The following is a 17,072-nucleotide window of genomic DNA, read 5'->3' on the forward strand; positions in this document are numbered from 1 at the left end:
TGTCAAAACTGCATATAAAAATGTGTTTATAGAAAAAACAATGCGCTAAAATGAATTTTCATGAGTGTTTTTTTAATATGCAAATTGCTGCAAAATGTGGTGAACTGAAGTTAAGACCGGCAAAATAAGAAACTGAGAACAAAAAGTGATGGTTCCTTCTATCCACATCTCCTGGTGGAGTTGGGAAAGACCCTTGTGTGCAACTATTATGGATAGCTGCTGTTGATCACTGTCGATCAACAGCAGCCCAGAGTGGCTGGGGAAACTCAGCCAGATGGGCGGGGTATAAATAATAAATTATTACATTATTATAGATCAAGTGGCCATGTTTGCTGGGGCTGATAGGAGTTGTAGCCTAGCAGCATCTGGAGAACCAGAGGTTCCCCATACTTCTTGGAGAAAATACTGAGCTAGACAAGCCAGTGTTCCAATTTGGCACAAGGCGGCTTCCTATATGTCTATTCGTTCCTTCTAGTTCCAATCTTCATGCTGTGAGTAAAGGTAAAGGTAAAGGTACCCCTGCCCGTACGGGCCAGTCTTGACAGACTCTAGGATTGTGCACCCATCTCACTCAAAGAGGCCGAGGGCCAGCGCTGTCCGAAGACACTTCTGGGTCACGTGGCCAGCGTGACATCGCTGCTCTGGCGAGCCAGAGCCGCACACGGAAACGCCGTTTACCTTCCCGCTAGTAAGCGGTCCCTATTTATCTACTTGCACCCGAGAGTGCTTTCGAACTGCTAGGTTGACAGGCGCTGGGACTGAACAGCGGGAGTGCACCCCGCTGCGGGGATTCGAACCGCCGACCTTTCAATCGGCAAGCCCTAGGCGCTGAGGCTTTAACCCACAGCGCCACCCACGTCCCATGCTGTGAGTACCATTCCTTATTTAGACAAAGCAGCACCAAAGCACACTAAAGAGAAATAGCACAAGGCTCTGGGAAACCTCAAAATCTGCAAAAATTGCAAGCGTTTTTTAGGGGGAAACCTACAGGGAGAAACCCCAACCCCCAGCCCCTCCTACAAAGACCAGGCATGCTCAGTGGCCACAGAATTCTGACTCTCTTTTGACTCACTGTTGATGAAAACATGGGAAAACCAGTGGAGGGGCAAATGGGAAGGCTGGAATCCTGAACAGAAGCAGCAGAATTTTGTTGCAGACAAAAACATTTTGTCTTGTTGTTACTTGGCACGTTGTTCCCTGTGTGATGTTTCCAGCAGCACCTCCTCAACCTGAACCCCCACACGCCTCACTTTTGTGTGTGTGGTGCTTCCTTTTTATTGCTAACCCCCTGTATTTCTAAGATGATCAGAAGAAGAAGATGCCAAAGCAAGAATTGTCACCAAGGTGTGCCTGAAGCAACAGAAAGCTACAGCAGAGGTGATCAGAAAAACTGATAATTTTAACTGCCATCAGAATCAAGTTTCTCCACCCCCTCTAACTGGATCTCCTGGAAAACCTGGAGACATGATCAATGTTTGTCTTTTCAGATGTATTATAGCTCCATGTTGTACTAGAAGCCCTTCGAGGCCCTCTCCAAGCTCTCTGACTGTACGACCAAAAAAGTTCCAAGCTGAACCTGCCAAGTCCATCTCATATTCGGCCATCTTTTCATGAAGTCCGCCGTTCAACAATCCACCCAGAGTTTTTACAGGTTACTTCTGAACACTGAACTTGCCATCAGTCAGTCACTTCAGACCTGATGATGGAGCAACTTGGCTAGGACAATTTGATCCATCTATCCAAGGCTGACCCAGGAAAAAGCCTTTCCTGTCACTTACACAATGGGTTCACATAGGGCAGCCTGTTAATCAATGGATCATCAGTGCATGAGTCACATAAGATGAGAGAGAAAGCAAAAAATTAATGCAGGAAATTAAAAGCACAATCTGGCCCCCCTGAAAGCACTTCCATGAGTTTCAGTGGGAGAATTAAACACCAGATTAATAGTACAATTTTAGGCATGCCAATGGAGAAGTCTCACTGAGCTAACTAATTAGGCTTATTGCCAAGGACCTGTGCATAAAATTGCTGCATTAATCTCTCTCATTTGAATCAATGGGTCTTAACTGTGCTTTTGCAAGGTTTTCCTTCCCATAGAAGTGAAATCTGGTCTCATAAAAATGCCCAAAGGTTGCGCCTTGTCTTCTGTAGCTTTCCTTCTGGGCTAGCAAAGTGTGGAAAGTCAAATACTCACCATTCCTTTGCTGACGAAGGATCAACTCAAAGCAAAATCACTCCACAGCTAAGGAATAGATTTTGTAAAAACTGCTTAAAAGTTAAATCTTTTCCCCCTTGTGTGGGTGTGTGAGATCTTATTTCACAAGTGCAAAGTGCATCTGATTCAAAGAACCTTCAGACCGGTTCCCCACACGTATGTCCCTCTAGTGACAAGTTCAGTGTGTGAACGAGCTGCCACGGGCAGAAAGCCCACGTTGCCTTGCATGGGCTCCAATGCATGAGCTCCAATGACCGTGCTCAGCACTCCTGTAACTCATTGAAATGATGAGTCTTCAAGAGGTGAGTCATAAAGCATTATAATACATATGAGAACCAGCCTTTGGCACAGTGGTGGGGGAGATGTGCCCCCCCCCGGTGTTTCTGGACTATAGTTCCCATCATCTCCTATCATTGACTATGTTGGCTAAAGCTGATGGGAGTTGGAGTCCAATAGTTGGAGTCGCTGATCAAGCCAACCACTTGAGACAAGCAAAAGACAGGTGCCTATCCAAGTTCCTGATTGCTAGTGTGGAAGCAAGCCAAGGCAGAGCCTGCAGGGGAAAGCACAAAAACCAACCCTACAGTTACTAGCCAATATGACCTTGGGAAGAGGAATCCCCTTCCTGTCTAAATATGGCAACTGGCGAAAGCCATCTGCAAAGGGTCAGAGGCTGCCTTTTGACATCAGAAATTATTCTTTTGCCTGTTTGGGTGATCTCAGAGTTCCACATCACCACAACCATTCTAACTTCACAACCAGAGATATAGGAAGTTAAGCAGCATTAAATCCCCCATCCCATAACATGTTCTCACACTGGCTCTGAGCTAGTTTAGGTATCACCTCTGCTATGTCAACCCTGTCTCCAAAAAACACACCACTCCTTCCTTTAGTTGCATCCCAAGTAGAATGGATAACATATTTTAATGCCCCTAACCCAATGTGTTGTCTCCATCACACCAGATACACACCAGAGCTGACGTACCCTGAATGGAAGAGTGCCACCATAAGTGGGGCAAGGTGCTGTTGTACTGTTACTGCTAAGCTGCTCTCAGTCAAGTGCCCTGGAACCCCATGTAGCCCAAGGCATTGTGGTGCCTGAGATGATGGACAAGATGGTGCAGCCTCCTATTTCCATCTACTGAAGCCAGTTGGCCCAGCATTGAATCTATCTGAAGGAGCGTCTCCACCCCCATCATTCTGCCCAGACACTGAGGTGCAGCGCCGAGGGCATTCTGGCAGTTCCCTCACTGCGAGAAGTGAGGTTACAGGGAACCAGGCAAAGGGCCTTCTCGGTAGTGGCACCCACCCTGTGGAACGCCCTCTCACCAGATGTCAAAGACAAAAACAACTACCAGACTTTTAGAAGACATCTGAATGCAGCCCTGTTTAGGGAAGCTTTTAATGTTTAACAGACTATTGTATTTTAATATTTTGTTGGAAGCCGCCCAGAGTGGCTGGGGAAACCCAGCCAGATGGGCAGGGTATAAATAAATAAATAAATAAATAAATAAATAATCTCACTTCGACACTGGCAACTGAACAGTGTCCTCCACCACCTCTGAGGGCAGCACAGCTCTGTTATCTAGCACCTCACCACCACTTCCTATCCTCCAGTATGTGCTACCTGAGGCAGCCGCCTCACTCTACCTAACTGTAGAGCCGGTCCTGAACGTACCATTCTGGGCTGATGTTTTGGTTCTAATAAAAGCACTCAGATAGAGCATTTTCCCATGAGCTTGGTTCTTTTTCATCTTCGACAGACAAGTTAATTATTTGCATCAATGAGCCAATTCATGCATGCAGACCTTTCTTCTTATTATTATTTGACTAATTCTCAATTATCTGGATAGTCTTTTCCTCCTGGGGGGGAAATCTAGCTTTGTTTGATGCATGGCCATACTTTCCCCCTTTCTTCCTCCAACACTTAGGAGGAGAGTGTGGACAAACCTTCTGCTCTGCTCATCAACAGCAGAAACAAAGGGTTCGATTCTGCTCACAGATGGGACCTCTGGAAATCTATTCCTCATTACCCTAAGGGGTTGTTTGCTTACTTACTGGCATTTGGTGATAGTTGAGCGGGTGGTCCTTGGCACCTCCAGAGGTGGCGTTCACTTCCATGGTGAAAAAAGGAAAAAAATATGAGATGGTTAGTATGTCAAGATGTCAACTCCTGGTCTCTTCACTGAACCCTGGAATTATCCAGCAATCCCATTGCACAAGCCGATTCAGTGGTTTTTTTAAAAAAAAGAAAAATCAAGCAGGAGCAGGAGCTTTGTGACTATCACCAGGTGGCGGGTTTTGCTTTTCAACACTGCAGAGAAGACGGAGCATGTAAGGAGGAGACCAGCAAGCTGATTGCTCTCATCAGGCAACTGAGATCATGCAGCAGGATTCCATACAAGAATTCAGGCCCTCATCCACCAGAAGTCATTCACGTGTAAAAAGCAGCCTATCGCATGAAAAATCCCAGAGAGGGGGAAAGACCAAGAATCTTGCCCAGAAGGAAATCTTTCTGCCTTGGGAGGCTGAGGATCACCTGTTTATAGAGCGTTACAAAATAATCAGATCTTAACAGACAGAAATGTACGTGCCAATATGTCCCTGTCAGTCATGGGGAGGCCCCTTGTCTGAATGCTTCCAAAATTGCTTTCACGGTCCGACATCGCTATATTTATCACTTTGCCTTCAGACAGGCCAGAGGTGGGTTCGTGCAGTGTCAGTTTCCCAACCACCCGTAATTCCAGGAACCATCTGAAGATCCCTGGAGAAGAGCCAAGAAGGACAGTGTGGAGAGGGAATTTGGAGGGGCACTATCAGGTTAGAAGTGGACATATCCCATTATCCACATGCCTGCCACAACAAGCAAAGGCATCACCACCGTATGTGCTTGTTTGTTTGTTTGTCGCTTTTTGCAGAAAGCTCTCTGTTCAAAGAGACTTTCAAAAATAAAACACTGAAAACAAGTGTAAAAGCAAGCATGAAAACAACCTAAAATGCTTATCTATAAGTAAAGGTAAAGGGACCCCTGACCATTAGGTCCAGTCGTGACCGACTCTGGGGTTGCGACGCTCATCTCGCTTTACTGGCCGAGGGAGCCAGCGTTTGTCCGCAGACAGCTTCCGGGTCATGTGGCCAACATGACTAAGCCGCTTCTGGCGAACCAGAGCAGCGCACGGAAACGCCGTTTACCTTCCTGCCGGAGCGGTACCTATTTATCTACTTGCACTTTGAGGTGCTTTCGAACTGCTAGGTTGGCAGGAGATCTATATCTATACGCACACATATATAATACAGAGAGACAGAGACCCTACCCCACTGAAAGACAATCAGAAATCTAGGGTCCAAAATCCTAAGTGAATAAGCATGTTTCTTGCCTGGCATGTAAAAGCAGATAGTGATGGTGCCAGGCATGCCTCCCAGGGGAGAGAATTACCCAGGCAGGGAGCCACTACTGAGAAGGTTGGTCTGGTGATATTAATGACTTACCCTCCATCTGTCTCATTTTTCCAGAGACAGTCCGGAATTATGAAAGCCATCCCGGCTTCTGATTTGATCCTGGAATGTTCCTATTTCCCCCACAAGTGCTGCCGCCACCAAGCTTGGGAGAAAGGATGAACCGGCGCTTGTCCCAGGTGTCAGCGGCTGCAGCAGCTGTGAGGCAGCATCCCATTGCCTCTCCATGGTCTCTGCTGCTGGCCGCATCCCTTGGGCAGCTCATAGCAACCGCTGGCAAGCAGGTGAGGAGGAGAGGATGCTGCTGCCAAGGACCAGCCCCACGGGACACATTGGCTCCGAGATGCAGAGCCAGGGAAAATAGGGACATTCCAGGATCAAATCAGAAGCTGGGATAGCTTTCGTAATTCTTAGCCTGTCTCTGGAAAATAGGGACAGAGGTGGGAAAATAAATGGACTTATTCTGCTAACTTTCCAATGACCAGCCCTGTGGAACGCCCTCCCACCAGATGTCAAAGAGAACAACAACTACCAGACTTTTAGAAGACATCTGAAGGCAGTCCTGTTTAGGGAAGCTTTTAATGTTTAATAGGTTATTGTATTTTAGTGTTTTGTTGGAAGCCGCCCAGAGCGGCTGGGGCAGCCCAGCCAGATGGGCGGGGTATAAATAATAAATTATTATATTATTATTATTATTATGACACTAACTTCCCACTATGTTCTCCTCCCTTGCTCTTCCTAAAAACACCAAGTCAAACACTCCTCACCGCCCGCTAGCCCCCCTCCCAAGAGTAGTAAAAACAAGAAAGTCCTTTCGAATAGGGACATTCTGTGACACACAATATCCTGTCGCAATTAAAGGCTCAGCTGAATTACAGCCTCAAGGAAGCATGTTTTCCTGCATTGCTCCATGAAGCAGCGCACACACACCGTCTCCTCTGCAATGCTTTCCAAAATGTTTTCTATTTTGGTTTGAGGCTGCTGTCCGCATTAGCTGTGTCGTGTTACAGTAGTTGATGGCCCAGGTTTCATTTCAATATCTTGTTTGACTCCCTTCTGCCCCCTTCTGTCCTGAGGCACTGGATCTTCTGCGGCAATGTGCCACTGTTATCTCTTCCAGTGACACATCCAAACATGGGCACAACCTGAAAAAAGCAGGTTATAAACTGGCAGCAGCTGTTTTCAATAGAGACATTCGCTGCAAAGAAACTTTGTCAACATGTGGTAGTCTTCTGCTTTCTGAAATGATGGGCAACCTGTGGCCCTCTGGGTGTTTTTGGACTCCGAATCACATCAACCCAAGCCTGTCCACTGCAACTCTGGGAGTCCCTCAGATTTGCCATCTCTGTTGTCCCCTCCAGATTTTGCAGGACCACAGCACCCAACAACCCTAGTCAGCTTGTTCAGTCACCAGGAATTATGGGATTTGTGGCTTAAGAGAATTCGGAGGTGGCCGCATTGTCTACCCCTGGTTTAATCTTAATGTGGTTTCCCCACTTTTTTTTTTTTGCCCTGTTGTTATTTTAACTTTTATTTTTGCTGTTTATATTTTGTTGTTTTCCTTTGCTTTGCTTTTTTCATCTTGTACTTTCCTACTTCTTTGTAATTATTATTATTATTATTATTATTATTATTATTATTATTATTAATGACTATAGACTTAAGCTACTGTTCTATATACACACTTAACTGAGAGTAAACACCCCCAACTCCAATGGGGCTTAGTTCTGAGTAGATGCATACACAACTGAGCAGCTAGGTTTGTCCCACAAATTGTAATGGTTTGACTTGGTGGCTCCAAATTTTGTTTCAGTTTTGTTTGACATTTGCCTTCCCCACTCTTAATTTAGATTTCTGTTGTATTATTAATAAGTATTCTTGGCGTTTTTTTGCCCCTTAGCCACATATTCATGTTCTCAGGTAAGCGTGCATGGGTTTTCAGTCTTCAGGAAATCCTTTACTCTTCCTACAGAATTAAAAGGAGAAAACTGCTTAAATTTGGAAGATAATTTAAGCAAGGTAGGATGGCAATCTCAGTCCTAATGCAAAAATTAACCCGGTTATGGTTGCAATCCCAATCCCACATATTTCAGTGCAATGAATGAAACCCCAATGAATCCAATAGAACTTACTTCTGAGTAGACATAGTTAGGGTTGTATGATATCACCACTTTGCCCCACTCAGTGTCCCTTGATCACAAAAACCAAAGATTTTTAAAACTGCTGGCTGAACTCCAAACAGAATAACATTTCAGTAAATATGTGGGCTGGCTTTCGTTTTGGCATCAAAATAGATGTGCCTATCACTAAATGAGGCATAGCATTACATGCTGAATTCTTTTGAGCTGTGGATGAATGGTAGATCTGGATGAGAATGCAAAGTCGTAATTATCAGAATGCCTCTGATCACGTGCCAAGTGCATTTTTCCTCCATTACAGAGTAACTGGAGCTAACCTCCATACTTCTGGGATTAGAAAGTAGAATACCTAGGTGGGCTTGAGTTTGCAAATGTTGCTCTTTTTAGAAATTAATCATCAAGAACAAAAAAAGGACATTGGCTATGCCTTGGTAATTAATTCACATTTAGTACACTTGCATGTTTGAAATCCAAAGCTAAGCTTTTTTTAAAAAAGGTTAATGTACGTTAATTTAAAAGATGCCAAAGAATAATTTATGAATGGAAAAAGCTAAGTACTGCAACCAATTACCCCCACTTGCAGATTCACAATATTTTAAAAAATAATTGTGTTTTTCCTCAAAATGACCCCATAAATCCAGATCTTCTCTTTTCACTGGTCCACAAAGCATAGCTGTCAACTTTTCTCTTTTCTTGCGAGGAATCCTATTCGGAATAAGGGAATTTCCCTTAAAAAAAGAGAAATGTTGACAGCTATGCCACAAAGTTCCAAAAGAATAATTACTGTAAAATCAAGTAATAGAGAAGTACTTCATAGGTCATCTTGGCTAGACCAACTAGGAAATCTTACACCACTGAGACATTCCTGATAATGGTTTATTACTACTAGTACTGCCAATTTTATTATCATCACCACCAAGAAAAATAAGAGTTTTGGGTGATTGTTGTTTCATAATATCTAGGACAGCAATATTTAATTGGCTCAACTGGTAGACAAATCAACCAACAATTTAGTAAATTAATCAAAGAGGAAATTTTTAATCATTAGGGCCAAGAGCTGAGAACACACTTGTGTTTTTCTAAGGTTACTTTGACCACGTTACTCTAACAGTAAACTACTAATATGAAAAGTGGCATTTCCTTGTTGCAAGGATTAGTAATTTTTGTGCATTCAGTTGTAAGTCTCTTTCACTTCCTCCAGTCCAAGGGCCATTCAGGACCCACGCTGCAATTTGTTTTGATGGTTTTTAATAACTAATTTTTAGTTTGCTGCAACTCGCCCTGGAACCTGGAGAGAACGCACACGCGCCTCGGGCAAAGGTTTTTAAGTCGCATGGAACCCGGAGAGACATCCGAGTCCATTTGTATAGGATCAGGCTGTCAAGCGCGGCAAAAGTTCTTGAATCGGTTAAAAACACACACACATACTACATGATTTCTCGAGCTCTCCTATTGATTTCTGCATGTTTGCGCCTTTCTTTCTTTTTTTAAAAAAAGGAAAGGAGCCACCCAGCTTGGAATCTTGCGCATCGAATAACGCATGGAAAATATACGGGACGACAGGTAGCAAACCTGCCTGCAACCCAACCGTGGCGAAATAGGTTCTCCTCTCCCCCTGCCCACATTTTATAGCGGGCTGGTCTGATTGGTTTGTCTCTCCAGTTTGCGCAAGCGCCACAGGCCGGCTCTGGTGGTTGGAGGGAGCCGCTGCTGTTGCCCGGAGCATGAACCTCGAGCAGCGCAGGAGGATGCGCCACGGCCGGTAGCTCCCGCCGGACACCTTGCATTGAGGGCCCGCCACTATGCGCCAGGCCTTGACTCAGCCGCGCCCCAGCGCGATCCCCCTCTCCGATTCTGTGGGTGAGGCGCCTCTTCGCCGAGGGGAAAGGAAAGGAGGGTGTGGATTTGGGGAAGGGGCGCCCATAGCAAGTGGGGCAGGAGCGCGCGCGGGAACGGGGTGTATCTGGGTCCCGCCTTTAGTGCAACACTCTTGGGGGCCTTTTTTTTTCTTTTTTGCAAAAACCAGAGTCGGGGGTGGGTGGGTATTGGGTCGTTTGGGGAAGTCCTGATCGCCTGGACATGCAGCACGCGCCCCAGGCCCGCTCCTCTCTCTCAACCTGCAGCCCTGTCGCTTGCATTGCAGCTCAAGGCCAGAAATAATTTTTTTTTAAAAGCTTGCAACGGGAGTGGAGGAGGCCCCGGGTGAAAGGCGAGCCTTGCTGTTTTCCACATGCCTGAGCAGAGAAGCTTGGGACCGTTTCTATTTAAAATCGCCACTGCTTGTTTGTTTTTAATAAGGGGGGGGGGTTGTATGGAGAAGCCTTAGGTTATTGCTGTTTGGAGACCCTTGGTTTGTATCACTTGGCTTCCTTTGGTCTGGAGGCCACGGGGCTGTTTCCTCCCACTGATTGAGTGGCCTTGTGTTTTTAGAGGATTTAATTTGCCCTATTGGTGAGTAGGCTGAATGTGTGGTCACCAGGCTGCTGCTCCATTCATTTATTGGAGCAAGGCCTGCAACTCAGTGGGAGAGCATCTGCTTTGCATGCAGAAGGTTCCAGGGAACCCCAAGGCAGTGCTGCAAAACACTCCTACCTGGAGGGTTGCTGCCAGCCAGCGTAGACCAGCCTTCCTCAGCCCCTGTTAGGTGGGCTTCATGTAAAACAAGGTGGAGGAGAGCCTTAACTCAGTACAACTTGTGCTTTCCATGCAGAAGAGCCTCAATTCAGCCTGATATTTGCTTGTAGGTCTGGGAAATACTCCTGCCTGGACAACTGCTGCAGTTGGTGTAGACCAGCCTTTCCCAACCTTTTCTGGTTGAGGCTGGTGGGAGCTGTAGTCTAAGGGTCTAGAGGGGAGCAGGTTGGGAAAGGCAGCAGTGACCTACATGGAGCAGTGGTTTGAATCTCTCATAGGTACCTTCCTATGTCCTTGTTATTTATTTCCAACGCCCATCATCCCTGACCGTTGGTCCTGCTGGCTGGTGCTAAGAGGAGTTGGAGCCCAGGAACATCTTGAGGGCCACCATCCCGGTTGCATAGGATTTTGCTAAGAGAATTTCTGCAATATTGATATAACAAGATGCAGAAATAATGCGATATATTGCAAGCTTTTGAATATAGAAGCCTCATTGCTGGGCAGAACTTGACAGTTCCTTAAGTCAGGGAGGCAGATTTCCTGGGGACAGGTTGAGTGGGCGAATTGCCGGTGATGGACCTTGGGATCTTAGATTTTAGTGGTGCCCTGTGTGATGCCAAAATTCAGCACCAAATTCATGCCAAACTTATTGCACCCTTAACTGTATTCTAAATCATAGCTGTGGCACCCCCAAGGCTCTGCACCCAGTGTGACCAAACCAGTCACGCTCCCCTAAATCTGCCTTTGCAGCTGCCCTGCTTCTCTCCCCCCCCCCCAACCGCCTGTTCATTTGCCCTCTCCCTCTGGACCCAGTCTGTATCTCTGGGCATAAATAAATAGCAAGGCAAGCAAAACCTTATGTTAGAAACATAGGGAGTTGTCTTATACTGAGTCAGACCATTGGGTCCACTTAGCTCAGTATGTCTACGCTGGCAGCAGCTCCCCACCGTTTCAGAGAGGGCTTCTCCCAGCCCTACCTGCAGATGCCAGGGCTTGAACATGGGACATTCTGTATGCAAAGCGGATACTCTGCCGCTTAATGATGGACCTGTCCTTGCTTTTGGAAATGCTTGTGCACTTAGAGAACAGCAGAAGAACAGGGAGCTGCTGCAGCAGCAGCAACAGCAAGGAGTTGGCTCAGGGTCGGGGAAGAGATTCAAGGGTCAGCAGCTGCTCCTCTGTTGTGTGGTCTTAAGGCAGATGCCCTACCATGCCAACTTCTGACGCCAGTTGTGGGAACAGGACAGACATATTGCAGAAGAGAAGGGTTTTTTAAAGAAAGAAAGAAAATGAAGGAAAAGAAAGAAGTCATATTGGATATTAACAAATCGAATCAGCTTTTCAGAGTTAAGTTGCTGCTAATCTGGTTGTGTTCTTCCTCCTCTCTTAACAAATTAACTGAATGAGGTTTTTCCTTGCCATGGGTTTTCTTATTTGCCACACCCTGTTGGTTAAACCACAGAGCCTAGGGCTTACCGATCAGAAGGTTGGTGGTTCGAATCCCCATGATGGGGTGAGCTCCCGTTGCTCGGTCCCTGCTCCTGCCAACCTAGCAGTTCGAAAGCACATCAAAGTGCAAGTAGATCAATAGGTACCGCTCCAGTGGGAAGGTAAATGGTGTTTCCATGTGCTGCTCTGGTTCGCCAGAAGCGGCTTAGTCATGCTGGCCACATGACCTGGAAGCTGTGCGCCGGCTCCCTCGGCCAATAAAGCGAGATGAGCACCACAACCCCAGAGTCGGCCACGACTGGACCTAATGGTCAGGGGTCCCTTTACCTATTGAAGAATGTGAGGCACTACTTGCTGCTTGCAAATGTGAATTCATGTCCCTTTTCTCAAAAATCAGCAAGAGCATTCCCCACATTTAACATACTTAGCCTTGATAGCACAACTGGTGTGGTCACATCAGAAAGGAGTAAATCTTCAGACTTAGAGATGCCACAGGAGAGGGGGCGTGAAATGTGAAATGCAAAGTCTTTTCACTGTGAGCTGGCACAGCTTGGAAGCCTGTGCCAGCTCATGTGTGTGTCGCTCAACTGAATGCTGGGCAGGCCCCCTTGAAGCAGGTTCAAGATGCAGAACTGGTTAGGACCCTGAGTCCATTCTTTGAGGGAGGGTATGCCTCATTATTTGGTGCTTTGCAATGTGATTTAGGTTTCTTAGCCGGGAGCATAAGAACATAAGGAGAGACAGCTGGATCAGGCCAATAGCCCACCTACTCCAACATCCTGTTCTCACAGTGGCCAACCAGATGTCTATGAGGAGCCAAATTGCAGGACCCGAGAACAAGAGCACTCTCCTCTCTTGCAATTTTCAGAGCTGAAGAAGCATTACTTCATTTGACCATAAAGGCAGAGCATAGCCCTCATGGCTAGTAGCCATGGATAGTCTTAGCCTCCAATAAGTTCTCTAATCCTCTTCTGTGAGTATTATGCAAGTGAGATGGGCCTTTATGAACTACGGGACCTCTGTGGTGTGTATTTGGCCGGCCAGCCACTAATACACTCAGGAGGTCACTGGTTTGAGTCCCTCAATGGGCAAAGCATTGCTTCTCTCTGCTGCCTTGGAGGGAAAGTGCTATAGCTCAGTGGAAGAGCATTTGTTTTGCACCCCAGGTTCAATCCTCGGCATCTCTAAGTAGGGCTGAGAACATCCTCTGCCTGAAATCCTGGTGAGCTGCTGCCAGTCAGTGCAGACTGCGTTGAGATAGATGACTAAGTGATCTGCCTTGGTAAAAGGTAGCTTCCTATTCTCTTATGTAAAGGGTAGTGCTAGATCTAGTGTTGTGCTAGGGTATATTTTAGTTGAGTGTTGGGTGAAACTTTCTGATAGAGCAACTACGAAACTAACTATCTAGAGCAGGGATGGCGGACATCAGACCAATGAGGTTTCTCCCAGGCCACATGCCCCTTTCTTACCCTCCTGGAATACTTTTGCCTGGCTGGAATATGTCCTGGAACTTGAACCGTGTTTCTGGTTTGCCCAGATGAAGGCTAGAGTGTAGATTTAGAGCACTTGCTCTGTCCAGTTTTGCCTCTGGCCCTGCGCACCTCTGGACTGTGGCTCACACCGTTAGGGAATATGCCCCTCAGGCTGAGAAAGGTTCCCCACCTCCGATCTAGAGGGCTGGTGGGCTGTGCTTCACAGGAGATTTTTCAGGAATGGATGGCCACCCATTGGGAGTCTGTTCTGGATTTCCTGCACTGACTTGGGAAGTCAGGATTTTAGGAAGGTGATACAAACCTGCACAATTTCTGACTTGCCAACCTGAATACAGCCTGCTGGTCACATATAGTCACCCGCTAAGTTATTGACAATTCCCCTTATTTTTGCTTTTCTTGGCATGCTTGTTTCTCAAGCCTTTGGTGGGGGGATGGGTTGATTTGGGCCATTATTTAAATCACTAAGGGAAAATGCAGGTCTAAATGAAGTTTCAAAATGTCTACTTCAAAGTTATGTGATCTTTTAAAGATGATTACGACTGAATAAAGCCTTTCTTTTGCCAAGGATCATAATCCCACACCTCTTGTGATAGAGCCCACAAGGCTTTTGCACCTCAAAAGAAAAAAATTAGGCAGGGGAACAACAATAAAATTAAGGAGCTCTATTTTGGTTCGTTGTACATATGCAAGGACACTAGCAAAGATTGTTTCCTGGAAAACCAATGGCAAAGTCCTACTTAATGTTATTTGTATGCTACCTTTCCACAATTCAAACCACGCTCAAGGTGGCTTACAACATTAAAGCGATATATAACTACAACATAATAAAAGCAGTCATGAACAATTAATAAAACATTTAAAATACTGCAATGCCTTATACATAGGGCTGCCTCTGAAAACGGTATGGTAACTTGAGCTGGTGCAGAATTCTGATGCCAGGTTGCTCACTGATTTAGGTCAGTTTGAGCATATTATACCAATTCTGGCCCAACAGCACTGTTTCTGGGACCAATTCACAGCACTGTTTTTTAATTATAAAGCCTTAAACGGCTCAGGACCGCAGTACTTCAAGGACACCCTTTCGCCATATGAACCAGTTTGATCCCTGCAATCATTCCCCCAGCCCCTTCTTTGTGTGCCTCCTCCATGAGAGGTCCAGAGTGTGCCAACACAAGAACTTTTCTGCAGTAGCTCGCAGTTTGTGGAAAGTTTGGCTGGTGCCTTCATTATACACCTTTAGGTGCCAGGCAAAAACGTTCCTATTCAAACAAGCCTTTGGGCTGGTTAATATCTTATACCCCCTTTTAAGGTGTTTGTGGACAGCGTGGGGGAGGGAGGTTTCACTTTCTTGTTACGTTTTTTTTTTATCATGTGTTTTGTGTTTTTATCTTGTATTTTTATGCTGTGAGTTGCCTTAAGTTCTACAGATGAAGGGCAGTATACAAAGTTAATAAAAAATAAATAAATGAAGATACGCAAACAAACAGAACAATTTCCACATAAATCTCAACAAGATCTAAAATAAAGATATAAGAACCACAAGCAACAATTCTCCAGCAAACTACAGCCCAACACAAGAGTCTGTTCAGTAGCCTCAGCTTTTGTAGCTGGAGTCAGTCAGGGCCCTGCCCTCCCAGGCCAGGTAGGAAAAGCCTGTAAAGCATGGAGCAGGTCTTCCAGGACTCACAGCCAATATGTTTTCTCTGAAGGAGTCCCACATTTATTTATATTTGCGGCATTTAATGCCGTAACCCCTAATCCTGGGACCTTGCAGTGTGCAATGGAGGTCTCTCTAGAGTTAAATTATCAGCACCCTACTTGGGGCACTCCCAGCTGGAGGATACGCAGCCCATTTGCAGGCTCACAGGATGAGTCCCTTGCTCCACTTCCCCGGCTTTGCAGAAGTCAAAGAAAGGAAAATAGCATGATAACATTTAAAGAACCTAGGCAGCTGCTCTAGAGAGGCAGAGCTAGCCACATTAGCAACCTGCATAGCCTTTCCTTTGAGAATAGCTTCCCACCGGGCCGACTCTTCAAGCTGCTTTTGAAGAAGGAATCATTACCTAACACTTGGAGCTAACCAAGGTCCTGTTTTTCTTCGCTATCTATGCAAAGAGTGCTTGCTTGTGGCTAGACTTTAGCTGCTTGATGTGATCTTGTCTGTTGTGATTTGACCTGCTTAACCGGACTGGGCTTTACCTGCCCTGACTTGACTTCCCTAGATGCTCCCCTGTAAACACCAAACACTCCCACAACAGAATTCTTAAGCGCCCAGAATTTTCTAGAGGCAAAAGTTGGCGATTACTGGACAACACCTACTCTCTGCAGGAAATGGGATGTAAATGGCCCCGTTCTTTTGCTGACGGATTAAATATTCATAGTCTGCAAACAATCAATGCAATATACACGACTTATTGTGTCATATTTAGAGTCGTTTGACTTCAAACGCCCAGCGATGTGGGATGGAACATTTTATGCTGCTGTATTTTTCCAAAGAGAGTTCTCAGAATCAAGTGCTTCATAAAATTAATAAGTAACATAATGGCTGTGGGCAGACAATCAGATCTCTGCTTAATAAGCCGAGACAGGAATGAGCCTCTTAGTTAATGGCTTGCAAACAATGGTGTTTGATCTGGAAACTGCCATTACTGCAGAATGCAGCAGCTGGGTCACTGAGACCTTGTCAGCACATAACACCTCTGCTTAAAGACCTGTGCTAGTTGCTGCACATTTGTTACCAGGCCAAGTTCAAAGTATTAATATTATTATATAAAGCCCTTAACAGCTTGGTGCCTGTTTACTGGAGAAATCACCTTACCCTGTATTTGCCTACTCAATTGCATCAATTGTGGAACTGTCTCTGTTTACAGGTGCCACATAATATTCATTCCACCCTTGTAAAAAACAAAAAACCAGTCCTTTAGTGGAGCAGTGTCTACACTTTGAAACTTCCTGCTTGAGGACATTAGGCTAGTACCTTTGCTGAACTCTTCTTGGTGCCTGCTAAAAACATTTTTTTGTGCTTAAGCCTGTCCAGACATGTAAAAGGAAACGTGCTTTAACCTGTTTTTAGCTTATTGTTGGTTTTAATTATATTTGGGGTTTTTCAATTCCTGTTTTTTTTAAACTGTCTTCTATTGATAATTTTAATGCTTGTTTTATTTTTTGGTAAACTGCTTAGAGGCTCTGTTCACAACCAAGCACCCTACAAATTCCATTAAATAAATAACAATAAAACAAGCAAGCCAAGAGATGGGTGCTGACGTTATACCATGGTTTCATATTCCTGCTCATTTGGAAGACCATGGACATAATGGTTCCTTGCTTGCAAAAAGGGGAGAGCAGAGCATCTGTGTGTAGACACATAGAGCATGTTCATATCCTGGCAGAGATTTGATCATCTGAATGCTGCCAGTGAAAAATGCAGTGCAGGTCAAATTGGGCAACTAGAGTAGATACACTACTTCTTGGCCGATCTAATATCAGAGTGGTTATTAACTTTTTAAGGTGACTTTCTCTAGAAAGCACACATACCCTTTGGAATTCCTCATCCTGTTGCTTGTCAGACAGGTGCCATCTCTATTATCTTTTTGGCAGCTTTTAAAGACCTTCCTTTTCCAACAAGACTTTTAACCGAACACTTTTTATCCCAGTTGGCTCTGTGTTGGTTTTGATTTTGTCTTTATA

At 45.3% G+C, this 17,072-nt stretch overlaps 2 protein-coding genes across 6 annotated transcripts in view; one reads left to right on the forward strand and one right to left on the reverse strand.

The window, feature by feature from the left end:
• The window catches only part of LOC310668967 (protein ATP1B4-like), a 91,197-nt gene that overhangs the window by 17,480 nt on the left and 56,645 nt on the right, over positions 1-17,072 (reverse strand). Inside the window, exons 1-2 of one of the 4 annotated variants that reach the window (XM_083422327.1) lie at positions 9,238-9,447; positions 4,274-4,329 (exon numbers count right to left, since the gene is read on the reverse strand). In XM_083422327.1, coding sequence (XP_083278453.1) covers positions 4,274-4,329; positions 9,238-9,274 — 93 coding nt within the window. In that variant the 5' untranslated portion in view covers positions 9,275-9,447. Of the gene's footprint in view, positions 1-4,273; positions 4,332-6,601; positions 6,678-9,237; positions 9,448-17,072 lie in introns of those variants that run through there. The other 3 variants (XM_083422328.1, XM_083422329.1, XM_083422330.1) reach the window with 3 other exon arrangements.
• Positions 9,475-17,072, forward strand: part of TMEM255A (transmembrane protein 255A) — a 33,201-nt gene continuing 25,603 nt past the window's right edge. The window contains exon 1 of one of the 2 annotated variants that reach the window (XM_083422353.1): positions 9,475-9,669. In XM_083422353.1, the coding sequence (XP_083278479.1) occupies positions 9,612-9,669 (58 nt within the window). In that variant the 5' untranslated portion in view covers positions 9,475-9,611. The remainder of the gene's footprint in view (positions 9,670-17,072) is intronic. The other variant, XR_014506942.1, reaches the window with a different exon arrangement.

Source organism: Podarcis tiliguerta (genome assembly GCF_965153285.1).
Source record: "Podarcis tiliguerta genome assembly, chromosome: Z".
Taxonomy (NCBI): Eukaryota; Metazoa; Chordata; class Lepidosauria; order Squamata; family Lacertidae; genus Podarcis; species Podarcis tiliguerta.